The sequence below is a fragment of the Protopterus annectens genome, chromosome 10.part0 (genome assembly GCF_019279795.1).
Source record: "Protopterus annectens isolate FY-2018-M chromosome 10.part0, PAN1.0, whole genome shotgun sequence".
NCBI classification, from domain to species: domain Eukaryota; kingdom Metazoa; phylum Chordata; order Ceratodontiformes; family Protopteridae; genus Protopterus; species Protopterus annectens.
Window position 1 is genome coordinate 609,667,627 of NC_056744.1, and position 20,104 is coordinate 609,687,730.

The 20,104-nt window shown below is 44.8% G+C and overlaps 1 protein-coding gene across 1 annotated transcript in view; it reads left to right on the forward strand.

Annotated features, from left to right (window-relative positions):
• Nucleotides 1-20,104, forward strand: part of IPO13 (importin 13) — a gene marked incomplete in the record, with an annotated part of 1,347,960 nt that overhangs the window by 1,272,002 nt on the left and 55,854 nt on the right. Inside the window, 1 exon segment of the mRNA XM_044085442.1 lies at nucleotides 17,081-17,262. Coding sequence (XP_043941377.1) covers nucleotides 17,081-17,262 — 182 coding nt within the window.

The following is a 20,104-nucleotide window of genomic DNA, read 5'->3' on the forward strand; positions in this document are numbered from 1 at the left end:
TTTGCGCCAAACATACCTTTTGGAATTGTGGCCAAAAAGTTAAACCTTGGTCTCATCAGACCATAACACATTTACCAACATGTTTTTAGGAGACTTGATGTAATGTTTTGCAAATTTTAGCCTGGCCTGGATATTTTCCTGTGTAAGAAAAGCCTTCCGTCTTGCAACCCTACCTCATAGTCCAGACATATGGAGAATATGGGAGATTGTTGTCACATGTAGTACATAACCAGTACTTCCCAGAAATTCCTGCAGCTCCTTCAGTGTTGCTGTAGTTCTCTTGGCAGCCTCCCTGACCAGTTTTCATCTTGTCTTTTCATCAGTTTTGGAGGGATGTCCAGTTCTTTGCAGTGTCACTCGTCCCGTGTTTTCTACACTTTTTGATGACTGCCTTCACTGTGTTTCATGGTATATCCAATGCTGTGGAAATTGTTTTGTACCCTTCTCCTGACTGATACCTTTCAGCAATGAGATCCCTTTGATGATTTGTAAGTTCTCTGCAAACCATGGTTTTTGCTGTAGCAGGCAACTGAGTTAATCAGAGTCTCTTTAATTGATACCATGTGTGTATCCAAGAAGATTGAATGCTGTAATTAATTCAAAAGGTGCTTCAACAAAGTATTAGTTTAAAGGTGTGCACACACAACAAAGTATTAGTTTTAGGGTGTGCACACTTATGCAACCAGCATATTGTGGGTTTTTTATTTTTTTGTATTTTTTTCCCCAGACAGATTTGTTTGTTTTTCAATTGAAATGTACAGGTTATAGGTCACATTAAAGGTAGGAAAATTTTTGAAATGATTTATTGTGGTCTCATTTTTTTATATCACAAAAACCTAGCATTTAACAGGGGTGTGTACACTTTTTATATCCACTGTATATGGGGGGGGGCTTCAACTCCGCACCTCACATGCTAACTTCTCAGTTATGAAACTGAGTGAAAATCTCATCTCTCAAAAGAGAAATCTATGCCAACACATGCACATAGATGCATGCACACACATGCCACCAGAGATTTAGACCTCTGTGATGATGAGCTAACTTGTGATTGTGTTGATATTTAGAATAGTGACGGCATGCATGTAATAGTATATGGATAAGTTGGCAATTTATTACATCAATTATAAGCACCAGCAAAGTTGCCAGTGCAGTTGGAGCAAGCAGTAAATTTATTGTCATGTTGAATGAGGATGATGCAAGGACTATGGTTCTTCCTAGAAGATTGTGTTTTGTTTTTTTTAGGATGTTGATCATGCTGGCTGAACACTGTTTTTAGGGTATCCCCTGTACAGGGGAACATAAAAGAGTTATATACACAGAAAGTAACACACACTTTTAAAAAGAAGTTATTAGGAGTGAGAGGGCAGGGCTGGGCACTTCACCTTCTAGTTGGAGGCAATCAGCAGTTTGTTAGTAATAATTATGAACCGCCTCTCTATTTACTTGCACACACTGAGTAGAGAGGACAGTAAAGCAACAGTTATTGTCTTACATTTGAAAGCAGTTCGTGGCAGTGTTTGAATAAAATATACTCATCAGTGTTGTTAATAGTAGGCTAAATACTACTGCAGTAAGGAAAAGATAGTATGGCCTCCTCATGGAAGTAACATTTGCATTAGTTAATCATTTTGCACACTTGTGATACAGTATGCATCACTTTCCAGTGATTTACACTGGTAAAATACAAATAAGCAAATAACTATATAAACCTTCAATGTACATTTTCAGGAGAAATCTTTAGGCCCTGGCGCAAGTTAGCAGCTGTCCCAATTCCATGAACCTTGTAGCTATGATTAAATGATGTATGCAGTGCATCTAATTTCAGCTTAAGAGTAATGAATTTTGTTATGAGACATTTGCCAGAAATGCATTCAGTTTCATTTAGCATAAAACCAGGGTGAATTCATGTTTGGGATTACATGCATTCATACATACATCTTGATACTATGACATTTGCACTAAAATAACCACACCACAGCAGAGTGGAGAAGTTAGTAACATTCATCTATGAAGACAATTAAGAAAATTGTTTGGAAAACTGTAAGCAATGTTCCATGCCATTAAAACAACACTCATTAACAAAAGCACTCAGTACAAGTCTGTGAGGAAGGAGGCGGGAGAAAGAGTGGGGCATCCCTACCATATCAGTTGATCTTCAAGAAAGTCTTCTGTAATGGATATTTAATTCTGTTTCATACTTCTTCCTCTGTCCCCCCTGATGGAGATGGTTTCTCCATCCATCTGGGTCTCTTCCCCAAAAATATTGCATATTTATACATTTATGTGATATAGCAAGAGCAATAATACAAGGGAAATTAGTTCAGGTCAGGTGAATTATTGTCAAATTGAAATTGCTTGTTTTGCAAGAGCATCTCAGCTGCTTCCCATTGCATGGGGCATTCTGAACTGTGGAGAGTGGTGCTGGTTGCTTTGTAGCAATCTGTTGAGTCCACTACTGCATGTGCCAGGGTGCATAACAGTTTGAGATCTTGAAGACTTGCTGAGAAAGGGAATTCAGGATGGGGAGCCCAGGTGTTTCCACTACAGATGTACCGCTGGAATATCAGTTGATATCATGAGTACAAACATATATTGTTTGTAGTAAGCACCTTAAACAAAAGTTTACTGCCTCTGTCATTTAGGCAAGCATTTTCATTCTTCTGCAGTCTGAGATCTGGATGATATTTCTCTTTAGTGATGTTTTCCTTTGTGGCTGATTACCACCTCTGGAAGGCACTGATAAACTTGCATGATAATATGCTTTAGACTTAGTTTTTCATTTAGACTGAGGACATTTGATCTGTGCCAGCAGCAACAGAGGAGATGGCAGTAACAAGCACATCAACAACCACTGTTAATTTTTTGAAGTGAAACAACTTTAGCCGTGGTAGTGTGAGTTTGGCTTAACTTCCAATAAATAAATAAAAATCTCACTGGATGTATGGATATACCATAAGTTAATATCTGTAGACTTATCAAGTCTTTAGAAGTGTTACAACTTCAGTGATCCACTGTTTCATACTTCCCTTTCCCTCTGTCCTTCTTATGTCAGTCTTTCCCTCTCATGTCAGTTTTTCTTACCTCCCATTCCCTGTCTCTGTTATGTCTATTTTTTCAAATCCTTCTCTGCCCTACATATATTCCATTATTACGTAAGGAAAAGAGTTCTAAGAACCCACTACATTTTCTATGAAGCAATATTTTTTAAGTCATAATTAAATTGTCTCTACCTGTAAGTGTCACCTATGACCCCATTATCCCAATCTATTTTCAGCTACATCTGTACAACATATAAACATTACCTGATGATGGAGAAAACTAGTGTACTCGTACATCATTCCCTGAGAATGAAAATACGGTTTTTACTTCATCAAACAGTGTTATCCTTAAAATGAAAGTATTGCCACTGTTACGGAGCATCTGCAATCTGCACTGTCCGGTACTAAGCAGTGAAGATGTTAGCAATGGTAGCTGAGAGAGCTTTATTCTCCTCTTTGGTTGTTGGCTAGGTTGCTTTGTGTGCAGATGTTCTTCGTATTTCACTGTTGCAGTCATCGCATTTGGGTTATCTGCTTGCAGTAGCCCTCAGTCAGCCTGATTATCAAAGTCTTGGGTCCTGCATCGGTTGCCGTCTCATCTTCCATGACGTCAGGTAGTCAGGGGTATAAAGCATGCAGCCGATGCCATTACATCAGTCTTTCTTGCCTGCGGTGCCCGAAGCAGAAGCAGTTTGCAAGTGCCATTCGGCCGACTCCTGAAATTTTCGTTTTCGAGTTTCAGAACCGAAGTCTTCAGCTAAGCTAAGTACCCCATTGGGGAAACTTTTTCTTGCTCTAAACCGATGTCAGTAAAAGTTAATAATTGTATTTCTTGTGGAAAGCAAATGCCTAATAAAGATTTTCATTCGTACTGCATTCTTTGCTTAGGCCCTGACCACGGTGTACCTCGCTCTCGGTTTTGGGCCTTATTTAAACAACGAACTATTCGTTGTCAGTTTATTTACACTTCTAAATATTTTGGTACTCTGTTAAATAATCCAGATATGGCTTCTGTAAGCCACCCGACTACCAACATTCCCCAAAAACGCAAAGATAGAGACAGACCGCATAGGTCCAAAGCTGCCGACGACGCTTCTCCTAAGCTAGTCACCAGTTCTCCGGTACTCAGTGAGGCGCTTTCACAACCCCTGATACCCGCTACTTCAGAGATGATTCAACTGTGGAACCTGTGGATGTCTCTACCTTGGATGGGTCCAGAGCCGCTCTGCAGGCACCGGCTTCTGAGAGTGTATTCAGGCCTACTGACTTGCATATTAAACCAATGCCATCTTCTTCAAGGCCTAAAACTCGATCCATGCCTAGAAAACTGATGCCAAGACCGCATGGTCAGGCCTCTATGCCTAAAAAAAAAAACAAATAATAATAATGGCTGAAGACCTTATTACTCTAATTAGTGGAAACCACCCTTCCCCCTCCAAAATACCTAGGACTGAGTTTACTTATGATTCTTCTGATCAGGACTCTGAAATTTCTGTTTCCTCTGATGACCAGGATTTACTCTTATCTACCTATGAAGATTCTGATGCAGAGGACTCTATTCCCTCTGCTTCCTCTCCAGGGGATTTCTCTTTTGGCAAAACCTTACATACTCATAGGGAGTATTTCCGCTGGTAAAGCCAGGATTACTCTGACTCTAAAAAGAGGCTTAGGGATTTCTTACACCTGCCCTAACACAGGCCTTTAGCTATCCCCCCTGTACTGGACATTATTGTTGATGCCTTTTCGGAATTGAGCTTGGCCCCTGACTCTTTACCTCCTGCTCCCAGAAAACCTGATAGATATTACAGGGTTCCTGACTCTCACAAGTTTCTCTTTAAAAATCCTACTGCAGATCCTGAGACCATTTCACAGGGGCCCAAGGGCATTAAGGCTACTACTGCCAAAAATACTACCCCCTCTGAGATTCCAGGGCGCTGGATAGATGGGGTAAGAAGGTATACTCTTCTGCAACCTAGGCCATTAGGCCTTAAACTGCCAGTTTTATATGTTGAAGTATCAGCAGCATATTATTGGATTGCTTAAACAGAAAATGATGTTGATTCCTGACTGTGCTGAAAATAAAGATTTACAGGATTTAATGCATTCTGCTGAACAAGTGGGAAAACTTACTTTGCAACGTGGTTTTGATTCACTAGAGGCATCTTGCAGGGCTGCTGTCACTGGGTCTGTACTTAGAAGGCATGCTTGGCTTAAGGAGCAATCTTTGCCAGATCATGTTAAAACTAAATTGCTGGATACTCCCTTAAACCAAGACCGCCTGTTTGGCAACAAAGCAGAAGTAGTACTTAAAAAGATGGAGGGAAAAGCTAAAGCTATGCAAACTGTTAAAGATTTCTTGCAAGCACAGCCTCCCAGGTTTAATAGGCACTGGCCCTCTAAAAACTGGTCCTTTCCTGCCCCTTCCAGACCTTCTCAGTCCAAACCTAGAACCAGCAGAACACCCAGGCTTCAGTCCCAAGGTACTCACAGGAATAAGCAGTGGGGATTCCCACTTCCAAAGCAGGGAGTGGTAAGACTCCCCCCTATGGTAAGCTGTCTCAATGACTTAACTTTATATCTTCCAAGCCCTGCAGAACTGACTGTTCCTTTAGGGGGAAAGATTGCCCTGCAGGCAAAAAATTGGGAACTCGTTACCCAGGATAAATGGGTTTTATAGTTTTCCAAGGATACATATTCCACTTTCACTTCTTACCAACCTCAAACGGTTGGCCAGATCTACCCCCAAATCAGTGGGCAGAAGCTCAAAAGGAAATTCTCTCTCTCTTAAGCATTTGGGCTATTCAACCTGTTCCAGAAGAGGAAAGGGGACAAGGTTTCTACTCAAGACTTTTCCTGGTGCCCAGAAAAGACAACTCCTGGTGCCTTATCCTGGATCTCTCCATCCTAAACACTTTTTTGGTGATCCCAAAAGTCAAGATGCTAACTCTTCTCCAGCTGCTTCCTATGCTAAGCAAGGATGCCTGGTTGGCAACACTGGATTTAAAGGAAGCCTACCTGCACATCCCAATAAGGGAAGCTTGCAGAAGATACCTACGCTTCAACGCAGGCTACATGCACTATCAGTTCTCTGCACTGCCCTTTGGCTTATCTACTGCACCCTGGGTATTCACAAAGTGCCTAGCTCCAGTCATTGCATTTTGCAGGCAAAGAAATATCCAAATATATCCATACCTGGACGATTGTCTACTTCAGGCAGAAAGCCAGGACATAGTATTGAATCATCTGGCATTTGTACAGAAATTGCTAACTTCTCTGGGGTACACCATAAATGAAAAGAAATCACATCTTGTACCCTGCCAACAAATTGTATTCCTGGGAGCAAGCTTGAACACAACTTCCCAGAAGGCTTTCCTTATGCCAGAGAAGCAAGTTCATTTGACAGCCTACTTCAAACTACTGGCCACAAAGACCCAGCTATCTGCAAGGAAAATACTGCAAGCCCTTGGATTCATGGCCTCCTGCATTCTCCTAATTCCATATGCAAGACTGCATATGAGGAAACTACAATGGTATCTAAAAAGCCTATGGTGTCAACATTCTCAGGATCTAGAAGCAATGATTCCTATCATACCTTGTCTACAGATAGAGTTCCTTTGGTGGGCAGAGGCCTGCCACCAAAATAAAGGACTGCCGTTCTCTCTATCCCCTGCTGACCAAACCCTAACAACAGATGCATCAGACTATGCATGGGGGGGCTCACTTGGCAGGGAAGTGCATTCAGGGCAAATGGAATCCAAGTCAAACGCACCTGCACATCAAGCAGAAAGAAATGTTAGCTCTACAGAATGCTCTGACAGCCTTCAAGGACCACATTCTTCCAGGGCAATTAATGGTAAAGACGGACAACACCACTGTTATGTGGTACATAAACAAGCAGGGGGAACCCACTCATACCCTTTCTGCTGACTAGCCATGGCTCTGTGGAAGACAGCCTTGAGCTACTAAGTGCACCTACAGGCTCAATTACTACCAGGAAAGCTAAATACACTGGCAGACGAACTAAGCAGAAATCTCATGGACCCACACGAGTGGAAACTAGAACCAAAGGTATTCAACATATTGAGAAACAAATGGGGGAGCCCAGATATAGGCCTGTTTGCCTCCCCCCAGAACTACTAATTGAAAAAGTTCTGCACAATGACTCCTCACAAACAAGCTTGGAAAGTGGATGCCCTGTCCTTCACCTGGAATAATCTATCAGTTTATGCCTTTCCCCCCTCTGCCTCTCCTCTCCAAGGTACTACTAAAGATCAAACAGGACAAATCAAGGACAATACTGATTACACCAGACTGGCCACGCCAACACTGGTACCCCCTTTTGCGCAGTGTGTCACTGCTGGCACCATGGCACCTGCCTCAGATCCCTGCCCTGTTGTCCTAGCAGGAGGACCAGATTCTGCACCCACAGCTTCAAACTCTGAACCTGGCAGCCTGGCTAATTACCTGATCTCTCCATTACCATCCCTCAGTAAGCAAGTGTTGGATGTCATTCTGGAGGCAAGGAGGCCTAGTAGTAGAAAATCCTGTGCTGAAAAATGGAAAAGATTCTGTTCCTGGAACCAAACTCGGGATGGGAACAGCAGCGCCCAATTTACCTCAGATTCTGCAATACTTAACTGATTTGCTTCACAAGGGCCTTTCCTTCTCCTCCATCAAAATTCATGCCTCAGCCATGTCATATCATTACAACACAGAACCACCCCTCTTCTCTCATCCACAGCTGAAGCAGTTCCTCAGAGGGGCAAAAAACTTAAGACCACACAGGAGAGCTCCAACCCCTGCCTGGGACCTTAACTTTGTATTGGAGAAACTCACTCTACTTCCTTTCGAGCCAGCTGCTACTAGAGACCTAAAAATTTCTTTCCTGGAAAACAGCCTTCCTTTTAGCAATCACTTTGGCTAGAAGGATTTCTGAATTACAGGCCCTTATGGCAGTGGAGCCCTTCATCATCTTTCATGTGGATAGGGTGTCCCTCAGGACCAATCCCTCCTTCATGCCCAAGGTGGTATCTAGTGTAGCCCTTAATCAGTCCATTCATTTGCCAACCTTCTTTTCTAATCCACAGAACAAAGTGGAATGTATACTGCACTCAGACGTGTACAGGCAACTTAGATTTTATTTGGACAGGGCTAAACCTCTCAGAAAATCTGAACAGCTGCTGGTTCCATTTGCTGCAGGGGCAGAGGGGAAGGCCATTTCAAAGCAAACCATTTCTAAATGGATAGGTCATTGCATTCATTTCTGCTATAAGCACCATGGAAAACCTAGCCCACATGGGGATTAGACCCTAATCAACCAGGGCTGCATCTACCTGCACAGCCTTTGTCAGAGATGTCCCTACCAGGGACATCCTAGAAGCTGCTCCCCAGAGTTCAGTACATACTTTCACCAAGCGTTATCATTTGCCAATTTTCTCTAAATCCAGAGCTGGCTTTACCACTGCAGTCTTGCAGGGCCTTATAGCTGGTCCTAATGCTATCTAATTTCCTTCTCCCATTCTTAGCTTTGGGAATCTACCCAAGTGTGATGACTGCAACAGTGAAACATGAAGAACATAGTACAGTTGTGTGCACTTAACATAAATGTAGATGTTCAAGTGTATTCACTGTTGCAGTCCCAGTTACCCTACCTCCAGTCCCCTGACTTCTATTGGCTATACCTCTGTTCTTGCTTGCTATACTTAAAGCTTTTTGGTGCGTTTGCTTTTTTGTTGGAGATGTAACCTTGTATATATAATTGCTTCCCATTATGGGGACACCTGACATCTTGGGCAAGAAAAACGGCATAGGCTGCATGCTTTATACCCCTGACTACCTGACATCATGGAAGATGAGACGGCAACCGACGCAGGACCCAAGACTTTGATAATCAGGCCGACTGAGGGCTACTGCAAGCAGATAACCCAAATGTGATGACTGCAACAGTGAATACACTCGAACATCTGCATTTATGGTAAGTGTACACAACTGTACTTTTCTGTGACTATGTGGGGTTCTGTCAGGTGCTCCTGTTTTGTACTATATCCTAAAGACCTGTAAAAAGTGAACTAGAGCTACCCCAAATTGCCCTTATATGTGCATGTGGTATGTATGTGTGTATGCACACACATATGCAGTGTAAAATGAGTATCATATCCAGAATTACTGTGTCTGTCTTGTGTCCACTGAGTGCCAGGATAGACTCCCACATGACCTTGATTTGGATAATCAAGTATCAGAAACTGTACAGTGGTACCTCATTACTTTTCAAAAATTGCACACTGATTAATCAGCCTAACAGTCGTGCCTGTGGTAAGCTGAGTGTATACCAACAGAAAACGTCTGGCCACTGAAGTACTACTGAGCAGCCAGATTTTTTTGAAGTGAAGCATTTTAAGGCATGGTAGTGCGAGTTCGGAGTGAAACGGAAATGAAAGTCAGACTCCGCTCACACCACCGGACATGGTACTGCATTTTCACGTCATAGAAAGATGGTGCGAGTTCCAACTCAAACTCTGCCAGTTTTACAGCTCTGCCTCTTGTTTCAGTACACACACACACACACACAGTGATCAGAGTTCTGAATCTGCTCAGTGAAAGAACTCATGCTGGCATCAGTTGACAGTACTTACTTAATACTTCCAGTTTCATAAAAAATCTAGGATTATAAGTGTATTTGCTTATACTGTAATGTACCATTCGCTTTTCTTCGCACTTCCGTACAGAAGTTTCACTTCTACCGCGTGTGGCGACCACGCACATTCTTTTTTTTTGTTTGTTTCAGTATCTCCAAGCTTGTAGAAATACCGAGGCTGTTCAGAGCTGTATCTTTGCAAGGTAAGATTGCCAACTCACCACTGTTAAATGTGAATGGTGTTGAGGTTGATTTGAACTTAATTCAGCAGTTTTTGATGCCACTGGCAGTGGTTGAGGAAATTAGTACTACTGTCAAGTTTTTGAACCTTTTTCCATATCTCTTTTACATGGGTTGCTGGTGACCATTATCTTAATTTCATGACCTTGAGTGATACTAGTAAGGAGAATCTGAAAGAAAATGGCTTCCTTGAGTTAGCTGCACACTACACCATGCCAAACTTGTAAGAGACTGTCTTTGTTACTGTGTGTATGTTAAGTGTTTAAAGTGCCTTGTATTCTAAGGAGGTGGTGTTTTGTGAGATCTTTCTACAACAGAAGTAGTGCTGGAAAAAAGATTATATAAATGTAGATATGAAGTAGTTAGTTCATTTGTTCTGCAACCTGTGGGTATCGGATCCGACCTCTGATCCGAGCCGGCAGCTTCACAAGCTAAAAGATCCGAGCTCCTAGCTCCTCCCCTACCCATAATCCCCTGCTGCCTACTGTATTACATCAGATCGAGTTTGCCGCAGCTGAAGACAGCTACTTGTGAAGAGCTCCTTAAGCTTGGTGAGGCCGTTTCAGCTTTTTCTCCTTGAGAAAATTTCTTTAAGTTAAATTTAAGCTTGTTAGTGTTAATTTCCCTTTAGAAATAGAATGTTAGCCCCCTTTCTGTAGTTTTCTCGTGGTCGTTAGCATTTTTCTTCCCCTCCCCCTTAGTGTTTGGGTGTGTGTGTGTGTGTTGTGTAATGGCGGAAGGGCCCAAAGCCATTTTTTCCAAGTGCACTGAGTGTGGCCATAAGCTTTCCCCAGCTGATGGCCACACTCAGTGTGTCTTGTGCCTGGGGGTGGCCCACTTATCAACGGCTTGCCAAATTTGTGCAGCTTTTAATCCTCGGGCAGTTAGGGACAGGAAGAACAAGCTGATCCTGGCGGTCCTACTTCCCCAGGATTCTGCTTCTTCTTCTTCCTCCCCTTCGAAGGCTCAGGCTACTATCGTAGCCCTGGCACCTTCAGTTCCCCCCGCTCTGCCTGGGACTCAAACTCCCTCTGCTGTGCAGAGTTCGGGGGACTCTAGTGCTTCTTTCTCCAAGGAAAAAAGGCACAAGGAGAAAGATGAGCACAGGTCTCACAAAAGGCGGGCTGAGGCTCACCCCTCAGCCCCCCCTTCAAAAGTTCCCAGCTCTCCCTCGAAGGTCCCCGGATCCTCCCCCTCTCAGCTCCATTCACCTTGTTTCTCGCCGGAGGAGGAGTATCGGCCTCCCGGCCCGCCTCGACGACAACTTCTAGGTCAACCAGGAGCCTTACCGACACGGATATGGATCAGATGATGCGTCGATTCCTGCAGTCCCAAATGCAGATGGGGGTGCTCTTGCCTCCCCAACCTCAGGGGGGGAGCACAGCCCCTCTCTTTGCTCCGATCACTCCTTCTCCGACCTGGTTTAGGGTTTTGGAGTCATCGGATCCGGGCCCTTTGTGGGGTCTATCCTCCATCATCCATCCTATGGGACAGCCTGCTCAAACCCTCCATTTAGTTCCCTTGGAGGAACAGGACCCCGTGGGCGAGCCCTCCTTGGACAGTCCCACCGAGGAGTTGCCTCGCAAACGGCAGTGTAAAAGGAGGCACCTGGACTCCCCTGAGTCCATCACCACAGACACGGATTTGGATGAAGGGGAAGATTTCCCAAGATCACCCCCTGAAGATGTCTCCTTTGGAGACATCATGGAAATGTTGCATATTAGAGGGGGGTGGTCTGCCCAAAAACCTTCCTCGGATGAATCGGTTTTCCTGGAGGCGTTTGAGGTGGGCCCCGTCTACCTCCTGGGTGTCCCCTCCGGCTGACCCCCTGGTGGACTTCATTACCACCAGGGCATGGAAAAAACCCGACACCGTGTAGCCAATCCCCAGACGTCCTGACAAAGTTCTTAGCCCCCCCGCAGATAGGCAGTCCTGGGCTAAGGGGTCCCCTGTTGATGCCATGCTGGTGGCTGCTGCCACGAAGAAGGAACGCACACAGGAGAGTTCCTCAATCCATCCTCCGGATAAGGAATCTCGGGCGATGGACCCCATTGGGAAGCGGATGTTTGCTTCAGCAACCTTCTCTATAAGGGCCCTGAACTATATGGCACACATTATCAGGCTACAGCGAGACCTAATTAAGAAATATGCTGCAGCCCCCCCAGAGTCCATGACGGTCGCAGATAAGGGCACATTTACGACTCGTATGTGCACTCTAAAGTCCATCTCTAACACGTCCATGCGGTTACTCTCTCATGCTACTGAGAGAGCCGCTAGGGCTAGCGGAGCTGGGGTCATCCTGTGGCGTCACGCCTGGCTTCGCCTTTGCGATTTTGCAGATCCCTTCAAGGCATCTTTCACAAATGTGCCCTTTGACGGATCTTCGCTTTTTGGCAAGACCGTACACAAGACGCTGGTCCAAAGTGAGAAGGATGGGAAGACGCTGTCTGCCATCTGGGTCCGCTTCTCGAATCCCCAACGATCCTTTTCTAGGAATCAGAGGGGACAAAAGAAGTTGTGGTTCCGCAAGTCTCGCAGTCCCATCCGGCTTCGGACCCCTCGTCCTGTAGAAGCAGAGGAGGACAAGGCGGACACCGGCCCAGAGGCAGAGGGGGGCCGCGTAACTTCAGGTCTAGGGAACCTTTCTTGGACAGGCCCACGCAACAGCCGTGAGGGCTTACCCGGCTGTCCCTGTCTGGAGGCAGTCGGGGGGGTGTTTATCGGAGCATCTGTTAAATTGGGAGTCCATTACAACAGATCGATGGGTGCTCCGAATCATATCCAGAGGTTACTCCATTCCTTTCATACACCTACCCCCCCAAAGTCAGGCTCCTCCCAGATGTCCCACCCAATAAAAGGGAGGCTGCAGCCTTAGAAGTGTCAAAGCTGCTAGAAAAAAGAGCCATCCAGCCTGTCCCCCCAGACCAGTCCGGATTGGGCTACTATTCCAGGTTCTTTTTAGTGCCAAAGAAGACGGGGGACTTAAGACCGATTCTAGATCTCTCCGCTCTGAACCTGTTTGTCCCCAAGGAAAAGTTCCGGATGGTCATTCTTCAGGCAATTCTCCCCCTTCTTCGGGAGAACGACTGGATGTGCTCCATAGACCTCCAGGATGCGTACTACCACATTCCGATGGACCGATGATCCAGGAGGTTTCTCCGCTTCCGGCTAGGAGACAGTCATTATCAATTCAGGGTTCTCCCGTTTGGCCTCACCTCAGCCCCCAGGGTGTTAATCAAGGTCATGGCAGTGGTCACAGCCCACCTGAGACTCCAGGGAATTCAGGTCTTTCCATACCTGGACGACTGGCTCCTCGTCACCCCCAGCAGGCATCAACTCGGCATTGCAAGGGATTACACTCTAACTCTCGCCCAGAAGTTGGACATATCAGTGAACCTTCAAAAGTCCTCTCTTCAGCCAGTACAGGTCTTGGAGTTTATAGGGGCCAAGTTGAACACGTTCATTTGTCGAGCCCTACTAACTCCGGACAGACTGAACAGCCTATCACATCAGGTCTTACCCTTCTTCGAAGCCCAGCTCCTGCGGCGGAGTTAGTCCTGAGGGCACTGGGGTCGATGGCAGCAGCCATCGGGCTCTCTTCATGCACGCCTCCGGATGAGGATCTTACAGTGGACTCTTCGAGTTCAATGGTTGTTTGTGCTTCACCCGCTGAACACCCTGATTTCACTGAGCAGAGTTTGCAGGGACTCCCTCCTTTGGTGGCTTCGCTCGTGGGAGCTGCAAGAAGGGAGACCTTTTGTAATTCCCCCACCCCAAGCCACGTTGACCACGGATGATTCTCGCCTCGGATGGGGGGGCATTGTTCGGGCTGAACTGTTCAAGGCACGTGGACCCCCATAGAGACCGCTTTGCATATCAGTGTCCTAGAGATGAGGGAGGTGCTTTTGGCGTTGCAAGCCCTCCATGACCTTCTCCATGTAGGGACTATTGCGATCCAGACAGACAGCATGGCGGTAGTCTGGTACATAAACAAACGGGGGAACCAGGTCTTATCCCCTCTGCCGAGAAGCTATGAGAGTGTGGGAATGGGCGATATCCACCAACCGCTTTCTGATAGCAACGCACATTCCGGGTTGGTCCAACATATTGGCTGACAAACTGAGTCGGGTGATTCTCACCCTGTACGAGTGGTCTCTCAATCCTTCAGTTGCGAAGCAAATCTTCCGCGCATGGGGTTGGCCTCGCTGCGATCTTTTCACCTCTCTGTCAAACACAAAGTGCAGCGATTACTTCGCAATACTCCCCCCCCTTCAGGGGAAGCCCCAAGAGATGCTTTGGTACATGCTTGGCCACCCGGTCTTCTTTATGCTTTTCCCCCCTCACGCTTATGGCGAAGTTCATTCAGAAAGCACGTCGGTTGGGGAGCAGAGTGATCCTCATAGCCCCATTCTGGCCTCGTCAGATCTGGTTCCCTTACCTACGGTCTCACAGTGTTGTTCCTCCATGGATTCTGGATCCCATTCCAGATTTGATCTCGCATCCTGCGGGATGCCAAACCCTGAACCTGCTAATCCTCAAGCTGACTGCTTGGTTGATCCAGTTCCTCTGATGGCTAGGACTCCCGGTATCTCATCAGTAGTGAAGGCCATTCTGGTGGCGGCCCATAAACCTGCTACCAGAAAAATTTACAATAGTAAATGGAAACGTTTTTCCATTTGGGCCGAACGCAAGGGCCTGGATCCATTTACAGTTCCTATTCCTACGATTCTGGATTTCTTGTTACTAATCTTTCAGAAGGGTGCGAGCGCTTCCACAGTTAAGGTGCAGTTAGCAGCCATTTCCCACTTTCATGTGGGGGATGGACTGGGATCAGTAGCATCCTCAAAGATATGCAAAACCTTCCTGAAGGGCATTTTTCTTTTGAAACCACCGGTGAAATCTGTAGTTCCCCCGTGGGACTTAACTTTAGTATTACAAACTTTGACAAGTCCACCCTTCGAGCCTGCCTCTTCGGTTCCATTGAAATTCTTGTCTTGGAAAACAGCCTTTTTAGTGGTGATTACATCAGCCAGGAGGGTCTCAGAACTTCAAGCCCTGTGCATGAAACCCCCCACCTCATTTTTCACAAGGATAAAGTGTCTCTCAGGACTAACCCGTCTTTCCTACCAAAGGTGGCTTCAGAGTCAAATATTAACCAATCAATCAATTTACCAGTATTTTTTCCAAATTTTCAGAACAAAGGGGAATACACATTGCACAAACTGGACGTACACTGGCAATTACATTTCTACCTGCACAGGACTAAGGATTTTCACAAGTCTGATCAGTTGTTTGTGTCCTTTGCCAAATCAGCTATGGGAAAGGCAATTTCTAAAGTAACTTTGGCAAATTGGATTTCCCAGTGCATAATCCACGGGTATACGTCCTCAGGTAAACCAGTTCCTATGGGAATTCACGCTCATTCATCCCGATCCATTGCTACATCAGCAGCTTTCTGGTCCAGGGTTCCTCTGGACGACATATGTTCAGCAGCTACTTGGTCCACTTCTCATACGTTCATCTGCCATTATAAATTGGATATGATTGCGAGGAGTTGGGCTTCCTTTGGCTCCGCGGTGCTTCGGAATATCCTTCTGTAAGGCCACCCAGGGTTACTTTATATAGGTAGCTGGGGACTCTGTCTCACAGGTTGCAGAACAAATGAAGTAACTACTTCAGATAAAGAAGTTATGTACTCACCATAATGTTCCATCTGAGTAGGTACTTCATTTGTCTGCAACCAACCCCCCCTCCATACCCCCTAACCACATCGGGATAACTGCCATCTGCAAAATGTCTTTTTCATGAGATGAAGCAGGGCTTGATCCTCTGTCGAGGGTGTGAATTGTTTAGGACTGAGCAAACTCGATCTGAGGTAATACAGTAAGCAGCAGGGGATTATGGGTAGGGGGAGGAGCTAGGAGCTCGGATCTTTTAGCTTGTGAAGCTGCAGGCTCAGATCCGAGGTCGGATCTGATACCCACAGGTTGCAGACAAATGAAGTACCTACTCAGATGGAACGTTATGGTGAGTACATAACTTCTTTTTATGACTACATCAAACAGTTTCATAGTTTCTGTTGAGCTGTGTAAAGGACAAGGACCATCATAACACAGGCTCCAAAGTCATGGACTAGAATTTCAAACCAAACCAAGTGTCTAAAAACTTCTTGAATGATTAAAATGAGTTACATTTCCTTACTTGTAATGGCAAACTGTTCTGTGATCTTAAGATACTTGGGTGATAAATCATGATCTAAAAGAGGTTCTGCATTTTGATAGTTGAAAGGTATAGTTTGCTCCATGAGAAGTTAGCCCTGATTGCAGCACCTCAATATTGAGCAAAGTCATGTCTATTCATCTTAAACTGCATGATATGCTAGACATAGTCTGACACATAACCACTGATAACTGATGGAAAAATAAGTTGTTTAGCTAAATGTTCCTGATATTTGCTTGTCTCGCGCTCCTTATTTTTTAGTAAATTTTCTTTGAACACATTCTAATATGGAGAGACCACCTCTTCAATATATGCAGTATAATAAGTTGTATTCGATTATAGGTCTAATATAAGTTATAAATTTCAATAGTACTGGAACAAATCTAGTCGAAGGAATTCTCAGAAGGAGGCCTTAGATATTCATGGCCTTTGCCATGTTTATTTTATAGCTTATCCACAGAAGGAATCCTGAATAAAAAGGTGTGAAGCAGCAAGGGGTTATACTTGTGACCACATGAGGTAGGAGGACAGTAGAAATGGAATGAGGAGAGAGTGCAGATGCTTTTCACATTTTTTGTGCTGCCTTCACTGATGGTGATGCTAATAGCAGATTTAATGACCATCAGCAGTATACAGTGCTGACAAAGTTTGTTATGAGATCTTAATGCATAATGGTTGCATGTTATTGGTGTCAGCTGATAAAATTAAAGAAAATTGTTCCATGTCCTTTGTTACTGGATTGATCAAAGTACTGTACACATGTAGTGAACAGTTACAAACTAATTTGCCAGCAGGTTAGTAAGTCGTACGACATTGGAAACATTTTGGAATGTCGATAGCTCAGAGCAGTGTATATTAGTTGTTTTTCAGTCATTATGCTTTAGATGAGTTTTTGTTTGGCTTTTGACAGTTCTTGGTCTTCCTGATAACTGTTTTCATCTATTTTCAGGGGATTGGTGGACAGGCATCCCGGCTTTTGATGGATCAGTTTGCTGACATTCTGTTTGTTCTAAATAAGCACTGCTTCAGCTACTTGAGTATTTGGATCAAGGAAGTTATGCAGCAGCAGGGTTTTCCATCTAGTCGAGTGACACAAGAACAGAAGAACACATTTGCTCAACAGATACTAAGGTGATTTGTTCTAGATATATATGAACTGAATAAGACTTTTCACACAATTGAAGATCTACACTTGCACCATTATAACATATTATTTAACTAGTCATGGTAAAATAAGTTGTTCCAAGTACCTAATGTATTTAAAAAGCCAGAGACTTTCTTTCTGTCCAGCAACTTTTCCTAGTCAATTACTGTCTGTACTCAACATACCGTTTTTTTTAACTTTTAGCAGCACACACCCACCCCCATTGTAAGGTATATTTTTTTCTGCTTGATCATCCGCTTCTTAGTAAGCTGTCTGTGAGTTATCCATCCAACCCTTTGTGTGTTTGTGTCATGTTTCTAATGCATTGTTTACAAGTAATTTAAGATTTGTTCAGAAACATCACCTCTGTCTATACCAGATAATATGCTTATCAAAACTTTTCACTGTTAAGCAACTTATCTCCTGTATCACAAAATATTTCAGATGTTCTTCGTCTTCCATTGCTGCAGTCCTGACTATTGGGTATAGTCCGCGTCCCAGTCGGCCCGAATACCAGAGGCGCATGACCGACGTCATTTCCTCAGTCTTTTGCCGCATGGTCCGATGCAGAAGCAATTTTGCGAGTGCAGGTTGGCGTTCTGAGATTTTGGAGTTTCAGACCGAAACAGAGTTGGCTAAGAACATTTTGGTTTTTCTTGCCTCAGTATTTAACCGGATGTCAGAAAAAGTGAATAACTGTATTTCTTGTGGGAAGCAGATACGCATAGGGATTATCATACATTGTGTATACCTTGTTTAGGGCCTGAGCACGGCGTTGTTGGTTGCCGCTCTTGTGCTAGATTTAACAAGCGCACTATTAAGAGGAGGCTAGATTGTGCTAGGTTAGTGTTTGGGAAGCGTTGCAATTATAATATGCCGCCGGATGCTCCGCCCGCTTCATCAAGAAGCGCAAGGACAAAACAGTGAAGCCTAGGGGTGAGGAACCGGCAGTCCCGGACGTCGGTTCTTTAGAACTCAGGAGCCAGAGGTTTTGCCAGGAGTCTCTATGGAGTCTCAGGCAGATACTTTACTGTTACAGGATGTGCCCTCTCAGGAGGTAGGCCAGGCTGAGGGGCTTCTCAGGTAACTGTTCTTCCCTCTCTTCCCAAGGTAGTTAGGGCCTCTCCTTCTGTTGCCAAAGCTTCTTTTAGAGGTAGGCCAAGTTCAGCTTCTGTGGGGGCTTCTCCTAGCATTTCGGCTCTGTGCCTAAGAAACATATGCTTAAAATGGCAGAAGATTTGATTACTCTGATTAGAGGTTCTATGCCCCCTGATAAGAGGCCTAGGGTGGAACAGGAGTTTGATAGTTTTGAACAGTGTTCACAGGCTTCAGAGTCTTCTGTGGAAGACTTGCAAGAGTTTCCTACTTTTTCTGATTCTGATGTGGATGATTCCACTCCTACAGCTTCTCCTCCTGAGGATTTTTCATTTTCAGAGACTCTTCACTCCATGAGGGAGCACTTTAAATGGGAAGGCCAGGATTACTCTGATTCCAGGAAAAGGCTTAGGGAATTCTTGTTTTTACCCCAGCATAGGCTCTTAGCTATTCCTCCTCTGTTGAATGTGGTGGAGGATGTTTTGCAGAGGCTTCCCTGAACCCTGACTCCTTGCCTCCTGCTCCTGTTAAGCCTGATAGGTATTATAGGGTGCCCGAAGCTCATAAGTATTTGTTTAAGAGTCCTAGGGCGGACCCAGAAACTGTTTCTCAGGGGCCTAAAGGTGTTAAAGCTTCTGTGGTTAAAAATCCTGTACCCTCTGATAAAGAGGCAAGGGCTTTGGATAGGTGGGGTAAGAAAGTATACTTCTTCCACTCTAGCCATGAGGCGTTGAATTGTCAGTTTCATATGCTGAAATATCAGAATTATCTCCTTTCACAATTGAAATCTAAGGTGGATGCTTTGGCGGAAGGTATTGAGTGTAAAGAATTGCTGGATTTGGTTCATGTGTCTGAACAAGTGGGTAAGCATTCTTTGCAGTGTGGTTTTGATGCTGTTCAGGCCTCCTCGAGGGTGGCTGCTACTAGTTCTGTTCTTCGCAGACATGCCTGGTTGAAGGATCAGAATTTAGCTGAGCATGTTAAGACCAGGATTTTGGATGCTCCTTTACAGTCTGATGTGTTGTTTGGACCGCCTGTGGAAGCAGTTTTAAAGAAAATGGAGGACAAGGCTAAGTCTATGCAGACTGTTAAAGATTTTTTGCAGGTGCAGCCTCCGAAGTTTAGTAGAAATTGGCCTGCTAAGGGGTGGACATATCCTGCTTATGGTTCCCAGTCTAGGGGTAGGTCTAGTCGTGGTAGGGGCAGAGCTCAAGGTTCTTTAGGCCTAGATCAGACAGTTCACCTGCTCAGACTTCTGGTGAGGGCAGGGGTCAGTCCTTTCGTAAGCAGACCCAATGACCTGCCTTTTCAGCTGCCAGTGGATTCTCGTCTGGCAGCTCCTTTGGGAGGAAGACTGTCTCTTTTCAAAGAAAATTGGGATTTAGTCACTCAAGACAGATGGGTGCTGGATATCATTCATCACGGTTACAGATTTTATTTCCACACACTGCCCCTTTCAAAGGCATGCCAGATGTTCCTCCTCCACAAAGAAAAGAGGCTCACAAGCAAATTTCTCAGTTACTCCAGATAGGGGCCATTCAGCCAGTCCCTGTATCAGAAAGGGGCTTGATTTTATTCTCGCCTGTTCCTAGTACCAAAGAAGGGGAACACGTGGAGACCAATTTTGGATTTATCTATCCTCAACACTTATCTGGACATTCCCAAGTTCAAGATGTTGACGTTACAACAACTGTTACCTCTGCTGGGCAAAGATCACTGGATGGTAACTTTGGA